The sequence below is a fragment of the Curcuma longa genome, chromosome 4 (assembly GCF_044706935.1).
Source record: "Curcuma longa cultivar G26 ecotype Majalengka, Jawa Barat chromosome 4, ITB_CL_G26_1.1, whole genome shotgun sequence".
Classification (NCBI taxonomy): domain Eukaryota; kingdom Viridiplantae; phylum Streptophyta; class Magnoliopsida; order Zingiberales; family Zingiberaceae; genus Curcuma; species Curcuma longa.
This window is the reverse complement of record NC_133864.1, coordinates 15,810,387-15,835,034: the sequence shown is the minus strand read 5'-3', so window position 1 is coordinate 15,835,034 and position 24,648 is coordinate 15,810,387. Positions and strand designations below refer to the sequence as shown.

General features: G+C 35.0%; 1 protein-coding gene and 1 pseudogene across 3 annotated transcripts; both read right to left on the bottom strand.

Moving 5' to 3' along the window:
* Positions 1-4,699: 4,699 nt before the first annotated feature.
* On the bottom strand, positions 4,700-8,371 carry LOC141828207 (putative plastid-lipid-associated protein 4, chloroplastic; annotated as a pseudogene).
* Positions 8,372-8,760: 389 nt separating this feature from the next.
* LOC141826472 (phosphatidylinositol 4-phosphate 5-kinase 1-like) lies at positions 8,761-21,211 on the bottom strand. 3 transcript variants are annotated; one of them, XM_074713720.1, is made up of 10 exons: positions 20,734-21,211; positions 19,310-19,367; positions 18,041-19,114; positions 16,669-16,836; positions 15,358-15,523; positions 14,374-14,481; positions 14,114-14,301; positions 13,379-13,533; positions 10,301-10,472; positions 8,761-9,459 (listed from the first exon to the last, which is right to left on the bottom strand). In XM_074713720.1, the coding sequence occupies exons 2-10, from the start codon at positions 19,345-19,347 to the stop codon at positions 9,183-9,185; spliced, it is 2,346 nt and encodes a 781-aa protein (XP_074569821.1). In that variant the 5' UTR covers positions 19,348-19,367; positions 20,734-21,211; the 3' UTR covers positions 8,761-9,182. The 3 variants fall into 3 exon arrangements, with proteins under 3 accessions (XP_074569821.1, XP_074569822.1, XP_074569824.1); XM_074713721.1 differs by having other exon boundaries at positions 13,397-13,533; XM_074713723.1 differs by lacking the exon at positions 14,374-14,481.
* Between the last annotated feature and the right edge of the window lie 3,437 nt (positions 21,212-24,648).

Here is a 24,648-nt window from a genome sequence, read left to right as displayed (position 1 = left end):
GTGGAAGAGATAGTAGATGCTGAGAAAGTCCAACCACATCAAGAAGAAGCTTTAATTTCTTTTTATGAAGGAATTCATCCGAGTAAGAACCAGCTGATAGTATTTATGAGAAATAATGGATCTAAATTCTTGATGGAACAATGAAAGAGGTGAGAAGACGAAAACGATCTAGATATATATCAAGAGAACATTGGAGTTGGCAAGATAGAGGTGGAACTGTAAGAGATAGTAGATGATGAGGTAGTAGTCAGCGCTATACATGAAAGTCTATTCATCCAAGTCATGAGACAAAATTCACCTTAGAAAGAACATCAACAAAATTTTCAAAATAGAATATAAGATAATTCATTCATTTAATAGTATCATCCATCTAAAGATCTAGAAGAAGAACAATCTTAAACAAACTTAGAGAATAAGGAAAAATAATATATAATCTAATAAAAATTATGTCATGGAACTCAAGTACTCATGTCTTTTGATCGAACATTATATTAGATGATCAAAATATTCATAATAAATCATAATCACAATTAATAAACACGAAGATTCAACCAGACGCCACTAAAGGTGGACTTTGACCAGTTTGACTTCAAAATCTATTGTAAAAATATTGTGCATATATAAAGTGAAGGCGAATCTTATTAGCAAAGATTTTTGCCAACCAAATTCCTTGGTAGAATTTTCAAACTCCAAAACACAAATTTTTTGCCTGTCCATCAATTTGAGGATGATATATATATATATATATATATATATATATATATATATATATATATATATATATATATATATATATATATATATATATATATATATATATATATATATATATATATATATATATATATATATATATATATGTATAAAACTAATTATGAAGTGAACTAGTTTTCTCTATAAAGTGCACCAAAGATGCACAACAAATTTGGATTTTGGCTGTATGTAGTAATCTAAAATTTCATGGATTTGAGTATCACTTTCAAATAAGGATTTCAGCCATTTATATATACGTTTGGTGCAAGGAGCGCAAAGTATGACATCTTATAAAATTAATCAACAAACATTGTAATAGTCATGAATGAGTGGTATACCCAAGACAATATCAATGCTAATATTTCAAAAGGTGCATTAGGCACCTAGAAAGGAGGGGTAAAAAGACCAATATTTTTGGAAATTGCTATAACAATATGACAAACACAATATTCTTGATATAAAGTTTTACATCTTAGACATAAAAGAAGAATAATGCCAAAGTTTTTTCTTGACCAAAATTTTCACTAAATCCACCTTCATGTGTTTCTTTGATAATCAATCGATAAAATAAACAATTCAAAATGCATTAAAAAAATCATCTTCTTAGTTCAAGAACTTTGGAGAATGATCATCTTAGCATACTTTCAAAATCTCACCAAGATAATTAGCATGATCTTCATAAAGTTCTTTAATCAGTTAAATGCACCATGCTTGCTTGCATCTTGATAAGCAAAGTATATATTAATCACTTCAAATCTCACCATCTGCCTGATGAAAAAAAATGCATTCGGAAAATTCCACCAATTCAGCATGTCTAGAATTAAACTTCTAGTGTCTATTAATATATTTTAAAGTCTCATGTATTTTGGAAATAAAGCACATGTGATATATAGCATGTAAGTCCTTATCATAAGTAGAATAATTTTTATAAGAAGTAGATGTTTTCCACTAGACAATATTTTCTCAGCTATAAGAACAACTTTAGTGCCAACATTATAGACATTAATTGCATTCGAGTTCAAATACTTCCTTGATGTCGAAAATGAATGAATAGGAGTGTCATCCATGTTGTTGATAAGTTCAAAACTCCTTTAGGCCTCCATTGAGCATTTGAAAGATCCTTTTCAAGTACTCCACGATTGGAGAAATAATACATACACAGAGAGAGAGAAGGGTGCCATACTATACAGTTTGCAACTTTATAACCTATGAACATAATACTGTTTATCAAAAGGCAACATTTATTAACCTAAACTTTTGCTTTTTCAAGACTTAAAGAGAAAGATGTCCTCCCTTCCTGATCTTTTTTCCAAAAAACAAATCTTTTGGTATGATTCACGGATTAAATTGTCGTTTATAATTAAGTTTTCTTACCAGTTCCAATATCTATTCTCCCTCGAATTATATCTCCTGATTTTTTTCGCTTTGTTTGCACAAGAGAGCTCATCACTCCCAACTGCGTTGGCAATCTGTCCACAATAACCACTTCTCTTTCTTCATGTGTGTGTGTGAGAGAGAAAGATGTGAGCATGTTTATCAAAACCTACTTTCATCTGCATAATTTTACAGGTTCTGAAGCCTCAAGTAATCATCTTTAGTTTGTCAGTAAACCTTAAGACACAAGGTAGTATCTCACTGTGCATATATGAAATCTGAGCCAATCGAAGAAGAAGAAGAAGAACAACAACAACAAGAAGCTAATTGAATTTCAGAAAAAGCTAAACGTTGAAGAAGTTCTAGACGAACACACACGTACGTAGGTACATACCATTAACAAGAGGGCGTAGTACGACTCAGGAGGATCACCACAAGTACCCTTCCAGCGGAGAATCATGGTGGGTGAGTCCGAGAACGAAGAGCTTCATAAGACCAAAAAAGGAAGAACAGTACATGAACGAAAAAGTCCAGGTGAGAGGCAGTAAGTAGAAGCTTCAAGGGCAAAAATCAAAACAACGTCAACATCATATTAGTTGTTTCAATTATTTAATAGATTGAGACAGAATAAAATATTAAATATAAATAAAAAAATTGACGATTCGAGGAAAATGGATTTACCCAAGTTTTAAATTACCTCTCTGAGACGAGCACTAAAAGTCAGATTATATGATATTATTAGGCTTATAGCTGATGTGAAAGAATACAGAACTGAGAATAGAAGATGTACTAGTACAAACAGACAGTGGAATGACTGGCCTTGAACTTGTACAGGTGATTTATTAAAGTCTCATCAAATCATCTTCAGTGGGCCACACAGTCCCTAGCTCATAATAATCTGGATGCCCACCTTGGAGAAGAATTTGTATAATATTTGTAGAACAATGAGTGGGATATTATTCATCATTACCATACTGTTCAAATTTATACATGTTTCGATCTGAATCTTGAAATTAAATTTTACATTCTAATAATAATAATAATAATAATAATAATAATAATAATAATAATAATGTGATGAGACGGGATTGGATTACTCATCGTACTGGGAAGGGCAACATGTCGCTGAAGGGATGCACCAATTACGCCGACGTTTTTGCCCGCCCCATGCCCGGCCCATGCCCTGCCCTGGCCCTGCCCACGCAACCACCTCCAGCTGTAGCTCTAGCGCTGCTTTCCGGTAAGGTCCGTACAGGAGGCAAATAGAGCCTCTCCTCGCGCGTGTCGTATCAACAGCGGAATGGAGGCGTCGTACATTAAAAACAAAAAAAGGTCTGCACGCTGATCATTCATTTTATATGATTTTTTTCATTTTCTTTTCGTAATACCATCAATTATAAGAGGATTTATTTGTAAAAAAAAAATTTTAACGGGAAACGCAAGGATGTTAGACGTCTTAGCTGGCCGCTGTATATATTTTTCGATTTACTTTGATGATCGATAGAAAACTTTCATGAAACCGAACCAGTCACCTTCAGAGATAATCAATGAAATTAGCTGGGATTTATTATTTTCATCAATTATAGAAGGGCAAACAAAATCAAACTTGTTTGTCAATTTTTCAAGAAAAAAATATATTTAATTTATATTTAAAATTATCAAATTCGAATTAAATTTCAAACATATAATATTTTATTTAGTTATTCATAAATAATTTAATTTTAATTATTTTTACATATATTTAAATTAAAATTTAAATAATTCAAATCAAATTAAAATTATTTATATTTTTTAAATTTCAAATCAAATTTAAAAATCATATATATTTTTTAAATTCGAATTCAAATATCAATAATTTTATATTATTCAACTTGATTTGATTCGTTTGCACCCCTTATATTCTGTTTAGATGGGGTGAGAAAAAGTATATTAACAGAAGAGAAGTATTTATATTTTTCTTGTTTGGGAGGAAAGGAAGATTCATTAACGTAACATGTGTTACTTTGTTTAGGAAGAATGAAAAAGGAATGAAAGTTAAATATATAAAATTATAAAAATATCTTTACTTGTTAAAATCAATCTACAATAATTTAGAAATAACTATTCGTTAGACATTTTTTTTTGTCTAATACCTTGATAATTATTCGTTCAATGAGTTTGTCAATCAAAATTGCAAACTAAATCCACCCTTTATCTTTCAATAATTTAGAAATTAATAAATAATTTTTTTCCTAATAGATAAATTATTTTAATAATTAATATTTTATATAGAGATAAAATTGAAATAAAAATAAATCTAATAGATAAATTATTTTAATAATTAATATTTTAACATAAGAGTAAAATTGGAATAAATAATTTTTAAATTTTCCTTCCCCTTGCTTGCACTCCAAATCGAGATGTAAGGAATTATGCCGATTCATAGACATGCAAAGGGAAAAACTTACCTTTTCTCTCCCTTTCCCTTCCATAACTCACTCCATCCCAAATAAGGATTAAAATTCTTTTTCCCCTTCCTTACCCTTCTCTCCTTTTCCCTCACCTCCTCCCAAATAGAGCGTTACTCTCGATCCACACAATGCCTTTGAAGCTATTGAATTTCTTATCTCCTCATATACATGGAGGTTATGATTCATATTTACAATGACAATAAAAGAGAGGAGGGGGGAGAAATAGTGGAAAGTTTTTCAACTTAAAGTGGAACTCTATAAGACCGGTCGACCATCTTCAATATGAATAAGTTCCCTTTGTAACCTCTGGAAATCCTGCAAAGAAATTAAGCATGAACGTGAAGTACAGGCTGTGCGGCTTCAAAACGACCAATAACTATGTTCTACCAAAACATAGTTCATCCATTTGATTCTATGCTCTATGTCAAGCAAGATTAGCTAGTCATTGAGTTTTAAATTGATTGCACAACAAGTTAATGGCTTTCTTAGTTGATGCAAATTTTCATCGTCTTGAAAATGATCTCGATTAGATATCAACACTGCATGAACTACAAAGTGAACCCATTCGAATCTGCACCATGCATGCACGCTCGTCTCTAGTCAGAAAATTATAATCTAGACATTCTAAATTTGCAGATCTTTATGTCATGTTGAGGAATGTATGATCTATGTATAAGCATCTTTGAACATAAACTTATTCAGATGATATATGCTACTAACATATAACGACTAGTGAAGCACATTTTATCTTTTTATGTTTGTTGTTCATATTGCTGCATTCTTTTTGATAATTTATTTACCAATAACTAAAGGGCACTATCTTTTGAGGTTGAGACTCCAGAGGTTGTAAAGATTCACTATGCATGATTACCTGATCTCCTCATCCAAGTAAGTAATCTCCAATTCACCACGGTTACTTCCAGGGGCTTTTATTGGAATCTGTGCACAAATGAAGAGAGAAGAATTATGGAACTTACAAAACCAAAGACAGAGTCAATTCCAACTATCTTCTATGAGACAACTTACAGACTTCTTATGTGGTTTGAAGTATTGGATATATATGACACCATGATACAATTTGATGTCAATTTCAGTGTACAAATATTAAGTCCATTCAATCAAACTAACCCACTGTGCCAATGGGTCTGACCAGATTTGTGGACGGTTTAGATGTAACGGCAACAAAATTGAATTTGAGCTAGGCAATTAATCAAACTGGGGTTACAGAAATTGTTGACTATCATAACATTCCTAAACCCTGCAAAGGCATAATACAAGAATTTTACTCACCAATCCTAGTATTTTGAAAGTATCCCATTGAGCTTTCACCCTTCTAGCATTTAAGGGAATCAAGTTAGCTGTTACCTGAAAATGTAAAGTTTTCTTATAGATTGAGTTCCATAAAACATATACATAAATACCAAGTAAGCAAATGTAAGAAAGTAAAGCATCTGTTAAAGTTTCCTACTTATCCCACCAGATAAGTCAGATCATGATAACAATTTCTTAATTCCCTCTGAACAGTATACTTTGCTAATTATGTACCAAGAAAACTAGTTTTCTCAATACTTACTTAATTTTACAGAACAAAAGTCTATTCAAGCTAGAAAAGTCAGAAAAGCAATTTCTTAAAAGGATTTTATACCCATAAGCCTTGATGCTTTGTTTACAACTTATCAAGTTTGTATCGAATGAATATGTAAAGATGCCACAAATTATACTTTTGCAATAGAAAAAAGAGAGAGCCTTGAGACACTATCCTGATCTTGAAAAAGTAACAATAATGGATCAATTCCTTTCAGTAGCTAAGTCAAAGGGACCACATTAGGATTAAAAGAGTATATTTATGAGACCATTTCTAATGCAGATGAATTGCTATGAGCTAGTATAGGTGCAGATCATCAAGGTTTTCCTTTTATGTATAGAAAGACTATTAAAATTCAATTTTCAGTTATATACTCTTTTAGCCTTGGCACAATATTAAAATTGTTGTCATGTGACTTGATGGTCACGGATTTGAGTCGCAGAAATAACCTCTTGTAATGTAGGATAAGGCTGCATACAATAGATCCTTTCCCAAAACACAGCATTGGTAAGGATTTCGTGCACCAAACTGTCCTTTTATACTCTTTTAGCTCATCAAACTCCAAATTACAAATATACACTGAAGTCAAACCAAATTTCTCATAATGATCGTGCACAATGCCAATTGCAGTAAAAAATGCCAGTTCATAATACAATTTCTTCGACAAAATAAGAATCATACACACTAAATCCTGATGCTTATGTTAAGCTAGTAGTCCAAACATTGACTATGTGAATTTGATATAAGTGCATTTGAGAAATAGACTAGTGCTATTGACATGGTCTTTTTCTTTCACAAAATTTAAACATCATTTTCCTGTTGCAAATATTACTAAATTGAACTAAGAATCACCTGGTTAAAATAGGGTCAGGTCTCCATATTTTGGGCTCGTAAAGTGTCAACATTAATTGCTTGATAGATCTTTCCATTGGGTCGTAGAAACTTCGGTCTCTGAGAGAATTCATTGTTAGCGCTCATATAACTTCTTAAAGTAGAATTCATTGTGGAACTTGAGGGTTTTATAAAAAGAAACTAAAGAAGTTTGAGTGAAGAAGTTGATATTCATTTACTAAAACTATGGTGTTAAAGCATTAACTAAAAGGGCTGCTATAGGTTAGCATTAAGGTGGCTACTGGGGGATGGTTAATTACAATAGAGTGGCAAATGACAGTATGGTCTCTACTAGGGTGGGTGGCTAGCAAAATATTTCCTAAGTGCAAGAGTGCATACAAGGCCCATAAGCATATATTGGCATTATGGAAAAACTAACTGAAATGTGACAAATGAGCTATAAATGAGAAAGAACAGAGGAGTCGTAACAGACAAAAGAACTGAGATTAACTAGGGGCAACTTTACGAGAGGGGAGCATCTCACAAATGAAAATAAAATCTCAGAATAAACCATCTACCTGGACTTTCAATATTGATCTAGAAGTTGTATATATAAGCTCCCATTTTCCATTCAATAAATCTGATTTGAGAGGCTCCTTAATCGCGTTTACTGCTTCAAGCTCACGTGCAATCTGACCATCGCAAACAGAAAGAGTTCAATATGTTAAAGGTAGTACATCTTACATCTTCATTGAACTATCTAAATGAAACAATAAAGGCCTCCAATTAAACCAACAATAGAGGACTAGAAGAAGCTAGATGGGGTAAACAGTCGCATGGTGTTCTATCATCGAAGGCTCTGCTATAATCTTAAGCCTTATCGTCCTTCCTCTTAAACAGAAGTGTGAAAAGATAGAAAGAAAGAGAAAGATCCAAATTACGCCAAGCTACTCGATCCGAAACCCAAAGTGTCGCAGAGAACTCCACTCCACGACTATTTACTGACGCAGCGAGTAGGGTGGGCAATTCAACTTCAAGAACGTCAACACGAAGACGAAACCTGATCGATCCTCTCTTTGTCTTCGTCAGTGGCTTCAGCACCTCGATCGATGGGAGCGATTTCCGCAAGAAGCTCCTCCTTTATCTCTTCTCGTGACCTAGCCTTCTTCTTGATGAATGAGGGGAAGAAGGAGACGCCAGTCCTCCATCTCGGCGAAGCGGCGCTGGAGAACTCGAGGGGAGCAGCGACGCCCATCTTCTCGAACCTCCTCGAAGAAAGAGGAGAAGGAAGCTGCGGGTGGGGCAGGCAGAGGCTTCTCGGGGAAGGAAAATAGGCAGAGGGAGGAGGAAGGGGAGACGAAGCAAACGCCATGGCCACGAGCAGCAGAGCTTGCGGCGCCACGTACAACCGACCTCGGCGGTAGGATAAATGAGTTGTTATTTTTCTAATATCAATCGAAGAAAAATCATTATTCTTATATTAATTATATGAAAATTTGAGCTACCATCAATTATTGCCTTTATCAAACTCTACGTACTTATACGTGATCAGAATAAAAAGGAGAAAAAAAACATACACTCATTTAGATTATAAGTTTGAAGATTACATGTAACATGGCAAGAATACAAGGGTCTCGAATTGTGCAAAAAGAAATTTTAAATCATACAATCTTTAGCTTCAAAATGAAATTTGAATGAACAAGTAGTTATTCCTTGACAGTTGTCATTCCAACTTTACAAACTCCTGCAGACCAGACACAGGCCACAAATGCAACTAGTTCTTTTATTTATATTCCCATATTTCAGCTATAATAAGGAACGGCAAGAACTTGGGCAAACTGAATTGCAGGTATAGTTTCATGGATCACTTTATCAGCTCATAGACATGAAAAACATTGATTAACCTCACACAAGTAACAACTTCCAAACCATATAATCTGTCGACCTGGCTGGAGAACACCCCTCTACATTTGAATGGCAACGAGATGTTGACCGGCTCCATTCAGCTGCTCAATTGCATTTACTGAAGATGAAATGTTTTGTGAAAACGTTTGCCGAACTCAAGAGCAGTGAGGATACACTGTACCAGTTTCGATCAGCGTTGCTAGTTCCTCCGTTATTCCTCAAAATAGAGAGGTTAGCTTTCAACAAGCTTGTTAAAAAAATAAATAATTTCATGATCAAAGAACTTATTCAGGGAAAACTTCCTTCAGGAAACTGATGAACCGCTTGGAATACATCTTTGGTTCGATAGCAGAAATCAAGAGGGGATCGTACTTGAGTGACTTGCAGGCATGTTCCATTTTCTTAGTCATGTTATACTCCTGCAATATGTCGATGATTCCAAAATAGAGAACAACATCATAGACTTCAATGGGATCAGTTTCTGCTGAATCAAGGAGGCAGTTGTGAAGTAGCTTCAAATTAGCTTGAGCTGGCATGTTCACCCCTAATTGTACACGCCACCTGTAGTGATTATTAGATATCTTTGCCGACTAACACCGCAATGACACTATTCATAGATGTAAAGAATTTTAATTGGAATGCTCTATACTGTAGCCTTTCTTCTTTTCTTGCATTATAAGGACAAGTAATTCTACAACATAAGCCAGCCCATCTGGAGAAACATTAAATTAATGAGTCTGCTTATCCTGCTTTTCTGAGCCTTAATGAAATCCATCTAAGCATTTGAATACCTTGTCTGGTCAAGACTAATCTACAAGATTTCTTTGTTAGAGAAGTGGTCAGATAAGAACTCGAACTAACCTTGTGTTCGGTTGTCCAATACAAGCACCAATTCTAACTCTAACAAGAATCCAATTGCCATGCAATTTGAGAATACAAGCACCAGAACTAAGATTGTGGTTGGTCGTCCAACTAGAAGATCTAGGGCTTTTGTTTTTCTAAACTAAAATGTTAGCGTAGGGTTTATTCTGATTTCACTTTAAAGTTTAATGTTGGTTCAAACAGTTACGGAGATGAGCCAAGAATACAAACCAGGTAATTCTCAGTACATGAGAAATCATTCACTCTGTTATGCAGATAAGAGGTGAGTTCTTTATGATTCAAGTTTTCATGCCAGTTAACAATAATATTTTTTGGGGATCACCCTTTTCTTTAAAGATTAATCTGAAACCTTCATTAGCACATAAAAGTGATTCATTATGATATTCTACTTTAGTTCTACTACTACTAAATGGACAAGAAATTTTATTCAGATCTAACAACATACTAAAAAAATACATGTACATTGGAAAAGGCTACAGGTTAATGGTTAACCAGAATTGAATGGGAAAATACTATGTACCTTCCTGTGCCAGGCAAAAGAAGATCAACTTCCTCATTACCAGCTGCAGATGCTCTTAATGTGCTGCCTCGGATGTGTGAACCTGGTAGACTAGTGACAGAACTTGGTTCATGTGCGACCAAGCGTAAACCCTTTGGTAGGTTTCTGATTTCTTCATGTAACTGGGACTCAGCTGGATGAAAGAAAACAAATGTACAATCCTCAAAAATAGGTCTGGAGGAGAGGAAAGTTGGAAAGTGTAAGCCTTTCCAAGTTAAATACTATATAAATGAAACCTCATAATTTCAACTGAGAGTTGGCTTGCTTGAACTAAATACTCAAATCTGCTATCCAAGGCTCTACCAAGCTATACCTTGGCCACATGTTCAGGTGAATTTTGATTCTAAAGAATGATCATTTAGTTGGAATCACAGTTCAAATCTATGCCTCAGTATCTCAAGTAAATTACATGATATTTACCCATTGGATTAAAGTATCATTATGTCTCACCATTTTGCTTGAGTGATAGAGCTGAATCAAAACAGTTCCCAGCTCAAAACGCTAATTTCCATTAACAGCTGGGAAATATCAAGGCACATAGGGAGCACGTAGGAAGGTGATCAAAGACAGAAATATCAACAGAAGACCATCAAGGAAGCTTAGGCAAGAAAACTTGACAGCTGGGAAAGGCAAGTGACTAGAGTTCTCTGCAGATACAGCAGATGAGCAGAAAACTAGGTGGCAGATGTGTGGGACAACAAGTAAGACATCTTCCTTCCATCCTCTTCCTTCCCTCTTGTTTGTGTCACCAACACCAACTCGGCATATGTCAGTTGACACCAAAATAGAACAATTCTAGCCAGCCACCAATAGACCTGTTCAAGCTGGTCAATTACACCTAGCACTGGAATGAAATTTTGAACCTTGCAAACGACCATTGTATAATCCCCCCCCAAAATCCTCATATATATGACTCAAGATTAAATAAACTTTTTCAATTAATTTATGAACAGAGAAAAATATTTATAATCACATAAACCCAAACTATATTCTAGCAGCCTCTTACATAAAAAGTCAGATCAGGCTTAGACCGCGACCAAATTCCAAGAGAGCCAAATCACAAAAGAGCATAATAACAATAGAGTCATCAAATGCTAAGCAGTGGCAATGGGTGGCATGGTATGGGGGTCTTCAAAATCATGAATGTACTCTCATACAGTCCTACCAAGATTTGCTTATTTAGCATATTATTTAGGACCACAAACCAGATCTATAACTAACAACTGTATTAGAATTATATAAGGTTCCCTGCATCTAACAAATGAATTTAGGATATTTGTCAAAATTAAAGGCATGTTTCCACTTTCCACAGGATCCATGTTCACTGCTGGCATGTATAAGGTTCTAGAAATGGACTTGTGAGCATCCCACATCAATTCATCATATTAGAAACTACAAGAGGACCTAATACATGGGAATCTTTGTAACAGATTAAATAAGTTAAGAAAATTTACATTTTAAGCAGCATCTATGATGGGAGCAACATGGGTGCTGTAACTGCATACTACAGGGATTAGGCTGACATGTCAATTGCTCGACTAGAAACTGACAAGGAATTCACATCTATACCATGAAGATAAACAAACTTACTAGCATTTTGCATGCAGAACAATCACAGAATAGCATAGCAATATTGAACAGCCAACTGCAAAAGATCTGATAGTGCCATTTTCACTTATTGGTTTGGGTAATAATTTCTTAAAAGTCCAATGTAAACTGTCATGGTTGTAGGTTAAGGAAAAAATAGCTCCACCATAAATTAGGTCTAGAATCAGTTCAAAGATTTAGGGCCTAGGTTTAGAACATCTAAAACTTGAGGGAATTGAAAGGCTCAGAATGATAATAGGGGCTTTAGGAAGTTAAATAAATTTCAAAAGCAATAGCATTTTGAATACGTAGCACCAAGGAGAATGGAGATCACATCTGTCAGTTTTTTCCTCCAGACTAGAACATCTAAGGCTTAAGTTTTCTGCCTCTCCATATCTCATGGCCCATTCAAAGATTGGCACAGCTTTCAGAAATCTGAGACTAGTTTCATTCAACTTGTGAAAAAAAAAAGTGAGATAAAAGCACTACAGGAAATGGAAAGAACATATACTGAAGATTTGTAGGGAAAACTAATATTTGGGAGTTGGGACATCTTGGGTGACAGAAGAAATTGTGTGACGGTGACAGTGGTCACACTCTCGTAGCCCAAATACAACAGAAGATCATGATAAGATGGAAGGATCTCTACAACTACACAAAGCTTACTATGGGGTCCTATATTGTCCTAGTTATTCAGCTAGCAAGTAAAGGTCATGCTGATAAAAAGCAACCGACCTAGAATTTGGTGTATGAATTATGGCAGTTAAGTATCTCCTTCTAAATGTGTAAACGTAAAGTTTCATCAATCTACAACTGTTTAGCTTTTATTATCCACCTGTGTAAAAATATGCATGTACATATAACCTGAAGCAAGAAGGCTAAGAACATCATGTTCATCAAAAAAATACATTTAGGATTAATTTTGACTAATCAGTGATTACTTATGTCATGAAATTTCAGAAATCTTTATCTATTGCAAAGTCATAAGTGCAGAATTAAGACCATTGTCACACATCCATATTATATATCCTATTCTACTATAGACTCGCCATAATTCATAAACAATTATGAATGGTTGTATAATGATACATCCATGTATTTTTATTCAATATTCAGTAAATATTAGACAGTATTTACTATCAAACTTCATAGGGTTTCAAAGTACCTTTATAAAGGATAATCAAATTCCAAATGTTGTTAAAATTATTGATTGTTTTGGACCACAAGGTCCGCAACAAAGATCATTGACTCAAAAAAGAAAATGGAGGCACAAAATTTGATTAAATAAAAGGGCAGCTCAGTGCACAAAATTTGATTAAATAATTTGGGAAAATAAATTCAGTAGTTACTACCTGGCAAAAGGTTATTTATTACATGAGAATGAAACTACATAAATGAATATAAAAAAGCCAAAATATGTAAATTCAAAACAAGAACTGGAGAAGATACTACAGTAATTGTCTGGTGAACCTGCACTCTCTGTTGGGAGATTATGAGATTCCAAATATGCCTTCAAATGCTCAGGAGCCCTAAAGTGCAGTCCCAGCAACAAGCTGTAATCAATTATTGATTGCGATTCCAGGAACTTACAATCTAGAGAGATTTGCCTACAAAAAAAAAAAAATCAACTTAGTGAGTTGAAGACTATCTCTAGTATGTAAACACGAAAATAAACTAACAGTTGAAATCTGCTGCAAAGCCATACATAGAAAAATAATTACAGTATCATGATCTTCAAGATTAGAAAACAAAAAGGTAATACATGAATAATTATCAGGAATGAAAACACAAAATATGACATTCATATGGAACATGAGAAATCTTATAAAAAGGATAAATCATGGCAACGACACAGCTTTTTCTCTTCTTTTTTTCTTTGAAAGAGAGAGGCTAATAAATAGCCCACCCAACTATTATACATAATATGTATTAGAGAAGCAAACTCTCATCAGGAGAAGGCTGATTTGCAACCCAGAACCTTGGCAACTACTTCCAAGTCTTTACCAACTTAGTAATAGTATTAGCAATATTTCAGGATATAAATTCAATTATTCCCTCATGTTTCCCATTATCTTTCTACTATTTGATTACTTGACAAAGAGGATAGCATGGTATATTCCTTTGCCAGAAAAAAAAGTCTGACATGATAATGCATCATCTTAAAGACAATGAATTTAAGCAGCTGACCTAAAAAGTGACTCTCGCCATGATTTCTCTAAATGAAAAACATATGACAAATCAAGGTCTTTCAATGTTGTGTTCCCATTAGTTTTATGCATTCTTGTACACCTTCCAATAGAGGAACCCTTCAAGTCATACCGACGGTGGATTCGCAGTTCTGTCCGAAACATATTTCCCATAACCACAAAGCGAACCTACAAAAGCATAGTGTAAAATAGCAGGAATGCATTTAAGTGCAGAACTGTAATGAAAATCAGTCAACACACCTTCCTCCCTTTTATAGTCAATCTGTGGAGACCAAAAAATTTCGTTATTAGGGTATTGTCATAGGCTCCAACATGAACATAATAATTCGGGAGCATCTTCAATAGAATCTAAAAATTTAACATTCAAAATCAGAACCTTCAGTTATATTTATAGTTTTATACTAATGCAGTTGCTATCCAAATTATTGCTTATATTCCAACTTGGTTTAATTAACAACAAATAATGATTCTTCTTCAGTACAGCTAAGTGGCAGAAAATCCTTTTCTAAGCAACATTTTTTCTGAACTATATAAGAAATTCTTCACAAGACCAAATTAGGCTGGAAGTTTACACAATTTAAAAAGCATCTTACGACCTTTGACCTTATCCCTTTCTGAATTTAAAGCTGATAGAAGGTTTGAGTCTAAAATAAAAAGACAAATACCCATAACTCAATGCACTGGAGCCAAGAAGTGCAGAAGTACTCACTCAGTGTTTGATTAAGCAGCATGTAGAGTTTGAAACAAGAATATCACTTTTTTTTGTTAGGGATAGTAATGGTGATCGTTACTCTATATTTTTTGATATTGAAAATCATATTTTTGAGGTTGACAATGATAGTTCCTTTATGAGTGAACTAGAAATTATTGTTTCTAGTTATTTGAATAGGGGGTCTAAGAAAAAGAATCATACATGTAATGATACTGAATCCAGTTGGAGAAAGAGCATTATTAGTAGCAGATCCAGGGTAAGAAATTAAGCAAACGAGTTGCAATGAGCAATTTGTACAGAACCTATTCACCGAAAATGCACAATATGCTGCCAAATGAAAATATAACAATATATTCAAGCTGCCTATATACTCAATTTAACATTATGCAACTAATTTCAGTTAAAAGGTACCAAAGCACGCAGCATTTAAAAATTAAAGAACATTCAGATGCCTTTGGGTTAATAGATTCCATTTTCTTATTGTGACAAAATGCATAGATGTGTATTCAAACCTTAAGTTCATATTTTCTTAGAGTCTTTATTAAAAATCTTTCATCCTGCGAAAGGTAAAATATGCTGCCACTTTTCCCTGGAGATGAAAGCTCTTTTAGGCCATCACCTCCACATATGGACATCATGTAGTCAGCAGCATCTATCTTAAACATTTCACGAAGATTCCTGAAAACATATTGAAATTACGGAAAAGGGTGGGTATTGACACAAATAATCAAATGAAATAATGCAGATAAGAAATCACACAATAAAGTAAGTACAAACAGACACTCAAAAAATTGCTGAGTAGATAGTTGGTTTACCACCTTTAGAAAGATGCCTAGAAAGACATAATCCAACTAGAAAGATGGTATAAGGCACAAATATTCACATGCATCATGCACTTTTTTTTTTTGAAAGCAAAAACAGTAAAAAATGAACAAAATGTATTATGCATATGCAAATTCAAATGTGTGTACAAGATGATTGCCATAAAAATAGATAATCCAAGTCCAACTGGAAAGATGGAATAGTTATAAGGCACAAAAATTCACATGCAACATGATATGCATACATATCTGTGTATGTGGTGTAACATATGCATTTTTGCTTAACCTGCTTAATTTATAAAGACAAAAACACATTCCAATCAATATAGACATGGGATGCAACCACTGACTAATAATATAAGAAAACCCTATTTCCTCTACTTCACTATTGCTTGATAATGGAAAACATTTTTAAAAAATAGAATCTTCTTCTTATAATTTACCCGAGGCCAGAAGGCAGATCAAACTTAAAATTTCTATATAGCAAAATAAAAGGAAAATAAGTTTACTTCACAGCAATACGATATGAGAAGAGTAATATGAGAAAAAAAATTATAAGGAAAGGGGAATACTTGTCAATCAAAGCTAATTAGGGAGGATAAAGTCTTTTAATTTCTATGGGATTCAGTTGGGGCAAGGGTCCCCAGTGCACCTACTGTCCCTCCATCCTTGGCTATGCATGCTATTGTGTTTAGGCCAGTAAAGTTATATATGTATGTTATTCAATCTATACCTTCATCAAGGAAAGAGGGTAAAGCTTGGAAAAATACAGAATGGTAATCTCAGAAAGTCTCAACTAAAGTTCCTTGTATGCTATTTGAATGAATGAACGAACCTCTAGAATCAAAAACAAGAAAAAAAACTATTTCTCACTTTTGTGCTTAAAGTAATGAACATGGAAGACCAAAAAGATGTCTAAAACCTGCAGAAATCACTAGAATGCATATTTAAGATGATTGCTTTAAGTTAAACAAAAAATTAGAAAGAAGGCCACTGAATTACCTAAAAACCATAGGACAGTAATCCTTCCAAAAGAAAGCACTAGAGTTGTGTGGAGGTGTAAATTGAGATCCCATGCAAGGGAAGTACATTCTTATTCTAGCTCGAGGCCCAAAATCAGAGGATCGCACTTCACGCATAGGCACTGGTGTGATTTTCCCAACTGTATACCTGTCAGTTTCAGAGGAAATTCAGTAACAAATAACTACTAAAAGATATATGTTAAATATACGAGATAGGAAGATACAAGATTCTACAAAGGATGGCTCATGAGAATGATCTCAATATGAAAGATATGTTATAATGAAAAGAAGGAAATTTTATTCTTATCAAATAATTTATCAATCATCACTATAATTAGTATGCTCTATGGATTAAAAATTTGCTCGGTGCCGATTGACATGGGTGAAATATCACATTATTCCCAATGACCAGCACATGAAACTAACCAAGACGACAAAACCAGTGCAATGATGGCGATGACAGAAACGATGTTAGAGTGTTGTCTATAACAGCTACAATGTTTGAGTATTATCGATGCAACAATGTTAAAGTGTTGTCAATGACAGCAACGATCGATGCAACAATGTTAAGTGTTGTCAATGACATCAACAATGTTATAGCTTTAGCACAAGCTTAATGTGATGTCCACAATGACTGTGACGATACTAGAGCTTTCATGGAAGGCTTCTATGACGATGTTAGAGCTTTCAAGCGCGGCTTTCACGAGTGACACAAGCCAACCGTGACAAGGGTTGGGGTTCACTTTTGTTTCTTCTCTTCTCCTCTTCCTTCTCCTCTGAATCTTCTTCCTTTTCTCTTTCTTGATTCCTTCCTCTTCGTCGATGCCTCCTGCACTGGCACATCTTGTTCCTGCCAAGACCAGAAACCCCCCAGCTTGTAACACTATTTCAAACCTTGGTATGTTAATTGAGCCAACTGTTTGTGCATAAGCATTTGAATCAAGGTCAATCCTGATTCTCCTTTTCCTGCTGTTTTGATTCACCCTCTTTTCAAAAAGAGGATGCTAACTGGGTGAGGGAGGAAAGGAAATACTTTAGATGGCCCAATGTGATAAGCTTTGCTTGCACAAACTTTCCCTCCAAGTTATGTTTGAATTCAGTTCAACCAAATCTACACACTGATAAATAGACAAGAAACTTTTTTGAATTCCAATACAGAAATAAATCTACCAAATTCTTTGAAAACTTCTCCGCCATCATAATAGATTAACTTCAAAGCACAGAGCAATCCAATAAAAAGATTTTAAGTATTTGGGTTTGCACTATGAACTATGCAACTACAAAATGCAAGACAATGCATGAAAAGACAGAATATAACAGCATTCTCAAGTTCACTAATTTAAGATATTTACCTAATTCCAAGTTGCAAGTTTAGCATCAGATAGTAGCTCCTGTGACCTCTGTAAATATTTTCACCAGGTCCCCTTGATTGTTTCTTCATCTTCCAGTTTCTTTTACTTCTTTGTGATCTTTGAAAATCAAAATAACTAATTCTTTCGGTTATTAGAACTCCTTGCATGTACTCTCTATCATAAGCTACAATACAGGTATCTACAAGTACATGTTGACTTTCATCATATGAAGAGCACTGTGTATGGGATGTGTTCTCTGACAAACTGCTACAACCAGTGTCAATACTCCAGACTCCAAGGGATGATGACCTATGTGATATTCGCTTTGATTTTAGGAAGCAACCAAGTATACTCCATCTATTGATTCCACATCTTCCTTTAGGGGGCTTTTTGCTCACTGGCTCTTCAGCACTGTATGATAAAGAATGAGAAAGACTTTGTACCTTATTGTCACACAGAACAGAGTCTAAATATCTAAGTTGACTAGGTAGTTTGCTTCCAGGAGGGAAAAAAGTTCCATGTCCATCCTTTAACCCTTTGCTCCAGATTCCAACATAAATTGATCCATCCACATATTTATAACAACCTGAGCCATTTTCAAATCCATCTGACCAGTCCCCATAAAATATATCACCATTTACCCACTTCATAACCCCTTTACCATACATCTTTCCAGCCTTCCAATTTCCAGTATAAGTATCACCATTACTCCATCTGTATGTGCCATGACCATCTTGCCACCCCTCCCTCCACAGACCATCATATTCATCTAGATTAGAGTAAGTTTTGATTCCCTTTCCATGTTGTTTATTCATCCTCCATAAACCTTTATACACAGAGCCATCAACTCCCAAAAGAGTACCAGAGCCATGCAGGAAACCTCCACAAAATTCACCTTCATATGTTGCACCTGATGGCCAGCATATCTTACCTCTACCAGTTATTTTGCTTTTCTCCCATTGTCCGTCATATATTATTCCATCTGACCAGGTATATCTTCCAACCCCATGAGCAAGCAAACCATCAAATTTTCCAACATAGACATCACCATTTAAGAGAACCTTCTCACCATAGCTAGCAAACAAGTGATAAGTAAAATTTTAATAGAAGATAAAAAGAGCATAAACTTGATGCTATAATCAAGAAGAAGACTCTAACAGCAGCCATCTTAGAATGTACACAGGTCACAGGTGCTATTTAAACTGAGAGCAAACCATGGAATATCTAGGTAGATGAAAACAAGGGCAAGGGGCGGATAAGACAATTCACCTTCCACCAAGCTCATGGCTCATACTCAAACCTGCCATGCTATGTTCCAGACTAATATCTGCATGAAAAAAGAATCAAGATAAAATAGAACCACAAGCTAAGATCTCCGTATGTGAGATGTGAGAGAGAGAATTTTGGCATCAAACAAACAATAGTCAAAATAGTAATAATCACTGTGTATGTTGCCAAAGGGAAATAATAACTAATAACACTTTACTAAGGTGCCACCACATTCACCCACCAATATGCCATCCACATCATAGAGTACACAATTAATCTTTTAAGACAAAAAAGGCAATGTCTCGCAAAATAACATTTGGTCAACATGTTGAAATAATCAAGCTTTGATATGATCTAGATTTCCTTTACTACACCTCTAAGCAGAACCTGAATGTTGACGTTCACAAATCCAAGAATAGATTCATCAGCAATTCCCATACAAGAAACATTGTTTACATAGATAGAGGAGGCTATTTTAGTAGGGCTGGGAGAGGGGCTAATTTGAGTGTTTTTGAACAGAGGACCCAAGGTTTCAAAGAGCATATACAAATTCTCTGTGATTGACTCACTGTATAGTGCACATGTGGTATTTATATTGATATCTAAAGTTTTTATCAAATCAACACTCACAAGATACTAAATAGGGAAATTTAGCCTTTGATTGAGTGTAAATTGGTTTAAGCGAACTAAATAAGGTTTGTTAATTTCACATGCAAGCCGCATATGTTGTATGCAGCTACCTGTGATTTATATGGTGTCCCTTTCAAAATTGCCTAGGCAATCACATATAAAGCCTGAACAGAGGCTTTTTTAAAACCATGAGAGGATTTGAACTGATAATTCTTCATTAGTAGAATCCTGATTTGAGTATTGCCTTACTCAAATTTCTCGATGAATGTGTCATCACATCCAATCAACACAACTAAGGAAGTAGAGCACTGAAAATAAGAAAGATCTCAATGTTGAAAATCTGTAGACAGCACAGTGTAATAAAAAACATAAATATAACTTCAATTTGAAAAGGATCCAACATAGTAAAGCAATCCTTTCTTAGCAAACCTCCTCCCCACAAAATCTAAACCTCACCTAAAATGAATTGAAGTCATTGATCTACAAATTATTAGTGTCAAAAAGATCAAGAGAACTTATTGCGCATACATGAAATCTTCCACCCTGTGAATCCCCTTCACTCCTTGTGCTCTTGTGCTTCAAGATCATCATCAACGAAATTAAAATCGTCTAACTACACTTTTCGTTTATCCCACGAAGTTTAATCCTAACGCAATAAAGCGCTATCTTACTCGAACCTAGTAGATGCGACTCACAGTAAGGATTAATCTTTAATCATTTTCACCCATGAGGTCGAAGAACCCAATCATATCACAGATAAATCTAAAGTGATAAGAGCAATCCAAAAATCCTACCTCGCTGAGACTCGCACCCCAAAAGCCTCCCTCCAGATGCGCTGGAAATCTGCAAACAAGTAGCACCAACCACACGGAACAAGCATCCAGGATCGCAACCGAAAAAATTGGAAAACAAAAGAAAAAGAAACCAGCTGGCGAATCTGGGAGCGTAGAACGACAACAGGACGCGCCAAGAATCAAAAAATTTTCAACCAAAGTAGGGTTAGATCTCCCAACAGAACGGAACAAGTGGGCAGAGGCATCGATTCCGTCACGACGCGCCGATCGGAATCCATCCAACGCTTTTGCCCCCACAATTTTATCCCCATCTCTCTCCCCGTCTTTGTTTCGTTTCAAGCACGACGTCAACTCTACCTTCTCCGCGCCTTTGTCTTCCTCTTGCCTTGTTATTGCGCCGCTGCTGCTTGCAATCGGAATCAGAGTGGCTTCTCCCCCTCTTTCTCTCTCTCTCAGTGCGCTACTTTTTACCGTACTGGAAAAGGGTGTGGAATGTGGAATCCGGGACGAAGCTTGCCTTTTTCTTGTTTATATAGATGCTGGGCGAAATTGCAAATCTAACCCTTCAAAATGAGATATTTCAATATTTACCTCTTAATTTGGCTACAACTCTTGCGCTCAATTAAAATTTCACACCGACCACCCTATTCAATAAAAAATAACAATGAACTTTAAATTCATAAGATAATATTATTAAATGCATTTTAATTTTATCGCTCTCATTTTAAATGGAAGAAACTCTTGTTCGATCCCAAACTTGTTTTCTAAAAAAACAATGTGTTTCATGCATTAACACTAATCAATCAGTTTACCTTCCACTTTAATAAGTTAAGTTTGACCTTAATTAGGTTAAGCTTAATTTTAATCCCAGTTTATATCTTAATTCTTTAATTCATTAAGGGAGCAGCAACTAGAAAAGGGCGAAAACGGCCTGCGGCGCAGTGGTTGGCGGCTGCCACAGCCACGACGGTGTGTCGCGGTTCAGCCTCCTGCCACGGCGGCGCTGTGGCCGCAGCTGAGAGCAACTGCAATGGACGTAGTGTTATAACGCCCATGTCACTTTGGTGGTCGATCACTGGTCGACCACATGGTAGTGGTCGACCACCTGATCGACCACTACCAATCCCGTTTAAATCTTAATTCATTAAGGGAGGGAGCAGCAACTAGAAAAGGGCGAAAACGGCCTGCGGCGCAGCGGTCGGCGGCTGCCACAGCCACAATGGTGTGTCGCGGTCCAGCCTCCTGCCACGGCGGCGCTGTGGCCGCGGCTGAGGCTGAGGCTGCCGACCAACGGCACGGAGATGGGCCATGTTTTAATTGTCTTGTCGGATTCGTTCGTCAGTTTTCTAGCGTTACAGATCCCGTGAACAAGGCAGTGTTGTTGCCTTGGACAGACAAATAAATGAGCCATGCCTATTTTCGTTACCTTCATCATTCTGCCTCCCTCTACGTGTAGCAAATTTAATATCCCAATTATTATTTAATATTCTCTTCTTCTGCAATATTTAATATTCCAATCAATACCTTGAGAGCATGACTACACCAAATTAAAAGTAATATAATGAGTTTAATTTTAAATATTTTAAAGTGTTTAAAATCCTAGATGATTTTTGATGTGATAGAAAAGGAAATTTACACGTGGTGAGACCACAACAAAGGTCAAGTCAAAGTCAAATATAGATGGAAATCAAAATAACCATTCTAACTTAATCAACTCATTATCTGATTTCCTCTACTCAACAACTAGACTCCTTTAACTCCACCATCCAATTCCCTCTGCTCGACCACTCGATTTTTTCAGTTCCATCACTCAATTTCTTCAGTTTAGCCACTTGACTTTTTTAATTTAGCCACCCCACTCTATCAGTTCGCCTATCGACTTCCTTAGCTAAGTCATATGACTCTTTCAACTTGGTCACACTTGAGACAGACAATGACGATGCATATTCCGAAACACGTGGCACCATAGAGGCGGTAAAACAGTTATGCTGCTATCAAATCTGGTCCTCTAAATACCCTCCATCAAACACATGACGTTCAATGAATAAAGAGGTCACTAACAGTTGTTGGATTTGGTTCCCACTGGCTCGCACGAGAATGATGAAGGAGAATGAAGCATCCGACGTAGAGATGCAATTCTGACAATTATATAACCCTCAGAAAATGTAAGGTTAAAGGATGGATCTCTCTCCCATGGAATTCCGCTAAACCCTCTCTTTTCCTTCTTCCTTTTTGTTATCTTTGATATCCAAAGGAAATCTAACCTTAAGCGTCGAAGTGGTCACATCGAACTCCACTTCGACGTCGATTTTAATCCATGATTGAGTATTACAGGCACTTAGATGTTCTCTTTAGTCTCGTCATCTTCAACCCCTTGCCCCTCAATGAATGTTCTTGCTGACTCACCTGCCTACGATCTTAAATACGAATAAATTTTAATCAAATTTCACTTACCACTCTACAATGTCATGTGTTGAGAATTTCAACATTTTAACATGATTTAAACTAAAGGAGTACTAAAATCCTTTTGTGGTATTGATAAATAAGTATAAGGGACTTAGATCCTTTAATGAGTTTGTAACAAAACATCTCAAGGTTGTGTCAATTTTAAAAAATTACAATTCTCTATCTAGATTGTGAAATCTATATGTGAGGACATAATTACACTCAAAATAATATAATAAATTTGATTTGAAGTATTTTTAATATGTCTCTTATATGTAATCATTATACTCATAAGAACCTCTTAGATGTAATCATTATACTCATAAGAACCTCTTAAATGTAAATCACACCCTCAGACTTAGATTTTACAATTTAGATTGTCAAATATGAGTTTTTAAAATTTTTACAACTTTAATATAATTTGATAAAAATTCATTAAAGGGTTTAGACTTATTATACTTACCACATCACCAAAGAGTTCTTAACTGTCCTAGTTTAGACTATATAAAATTTTTAAAATTTAGACAATGTAGAATCATCAACGAGTTTTTAATCAAAACTCGCCTATGACCTTAGGCACCTCAAAACTTCTTTAAATCAAATCTATTACACTCTTTAATTCTTTTTTTTTTGTAATCATGCTTTCAGACTTGAATTCTATGATCTAAATTGAGAGCCGTACATTTTTTTTAAATCTTCACAATTTTAAAACAATTTGACACAAATTCATTAGAGGACTTAGATATATCATATTCACTCACCAATACTACTAATAAGTTTTTAGAACTCTCTCGATTCATACCATGATAATATTTTTAAAATTTTAGACATTATAGGGTCATAAATAAATTTTTGCCAAAATTTGTTGATGGTCTTAGGCATCTCAAAATCTCTTTCAATCAAAATCAATGCACTCTTACAAATCTTCTCGTCTCAGACCTAGATTCCATACCCTATATTAATTGTTGTGGGTTTTTAAAACTTCACAGTTCTGAGATATTTTTCACACAAACTTATTAGAGACTTAAGGCTATTCATACTCATTTATCAATATCATAAATGGATTCCTAGGAGTTCAGGTTATGTTAAAATTCTAAATTTTTGAATAAAATAGGTCTATTAATAAATTTTGATCAAAATTTATTATTAATTTTATACATTTTAATTTTTTTTCCAAATTAAATTTATTACACTCTTTGAATTCTCTTGTAACCAAACTCACATGTTTGAATTTGATCATCTAGATTGAGAACCGTAAATTTTTAAAATTTTCCTCTGTGATAGGAAATTTGAAAATGCAAGGAGCTTTTTGACAATAATAAACAGTTAAGGGTATTTTCAAAAGCAACAAAACCTTGGGGACGTTTTCAAAATTTCATTAAAAAATGGAAAATGCATGCAAAATTAATTTTAATTTTCTTAAACAAACACGCGTCGGACTTTGGAATAGGGTTTCCCATGCTTGCTGAC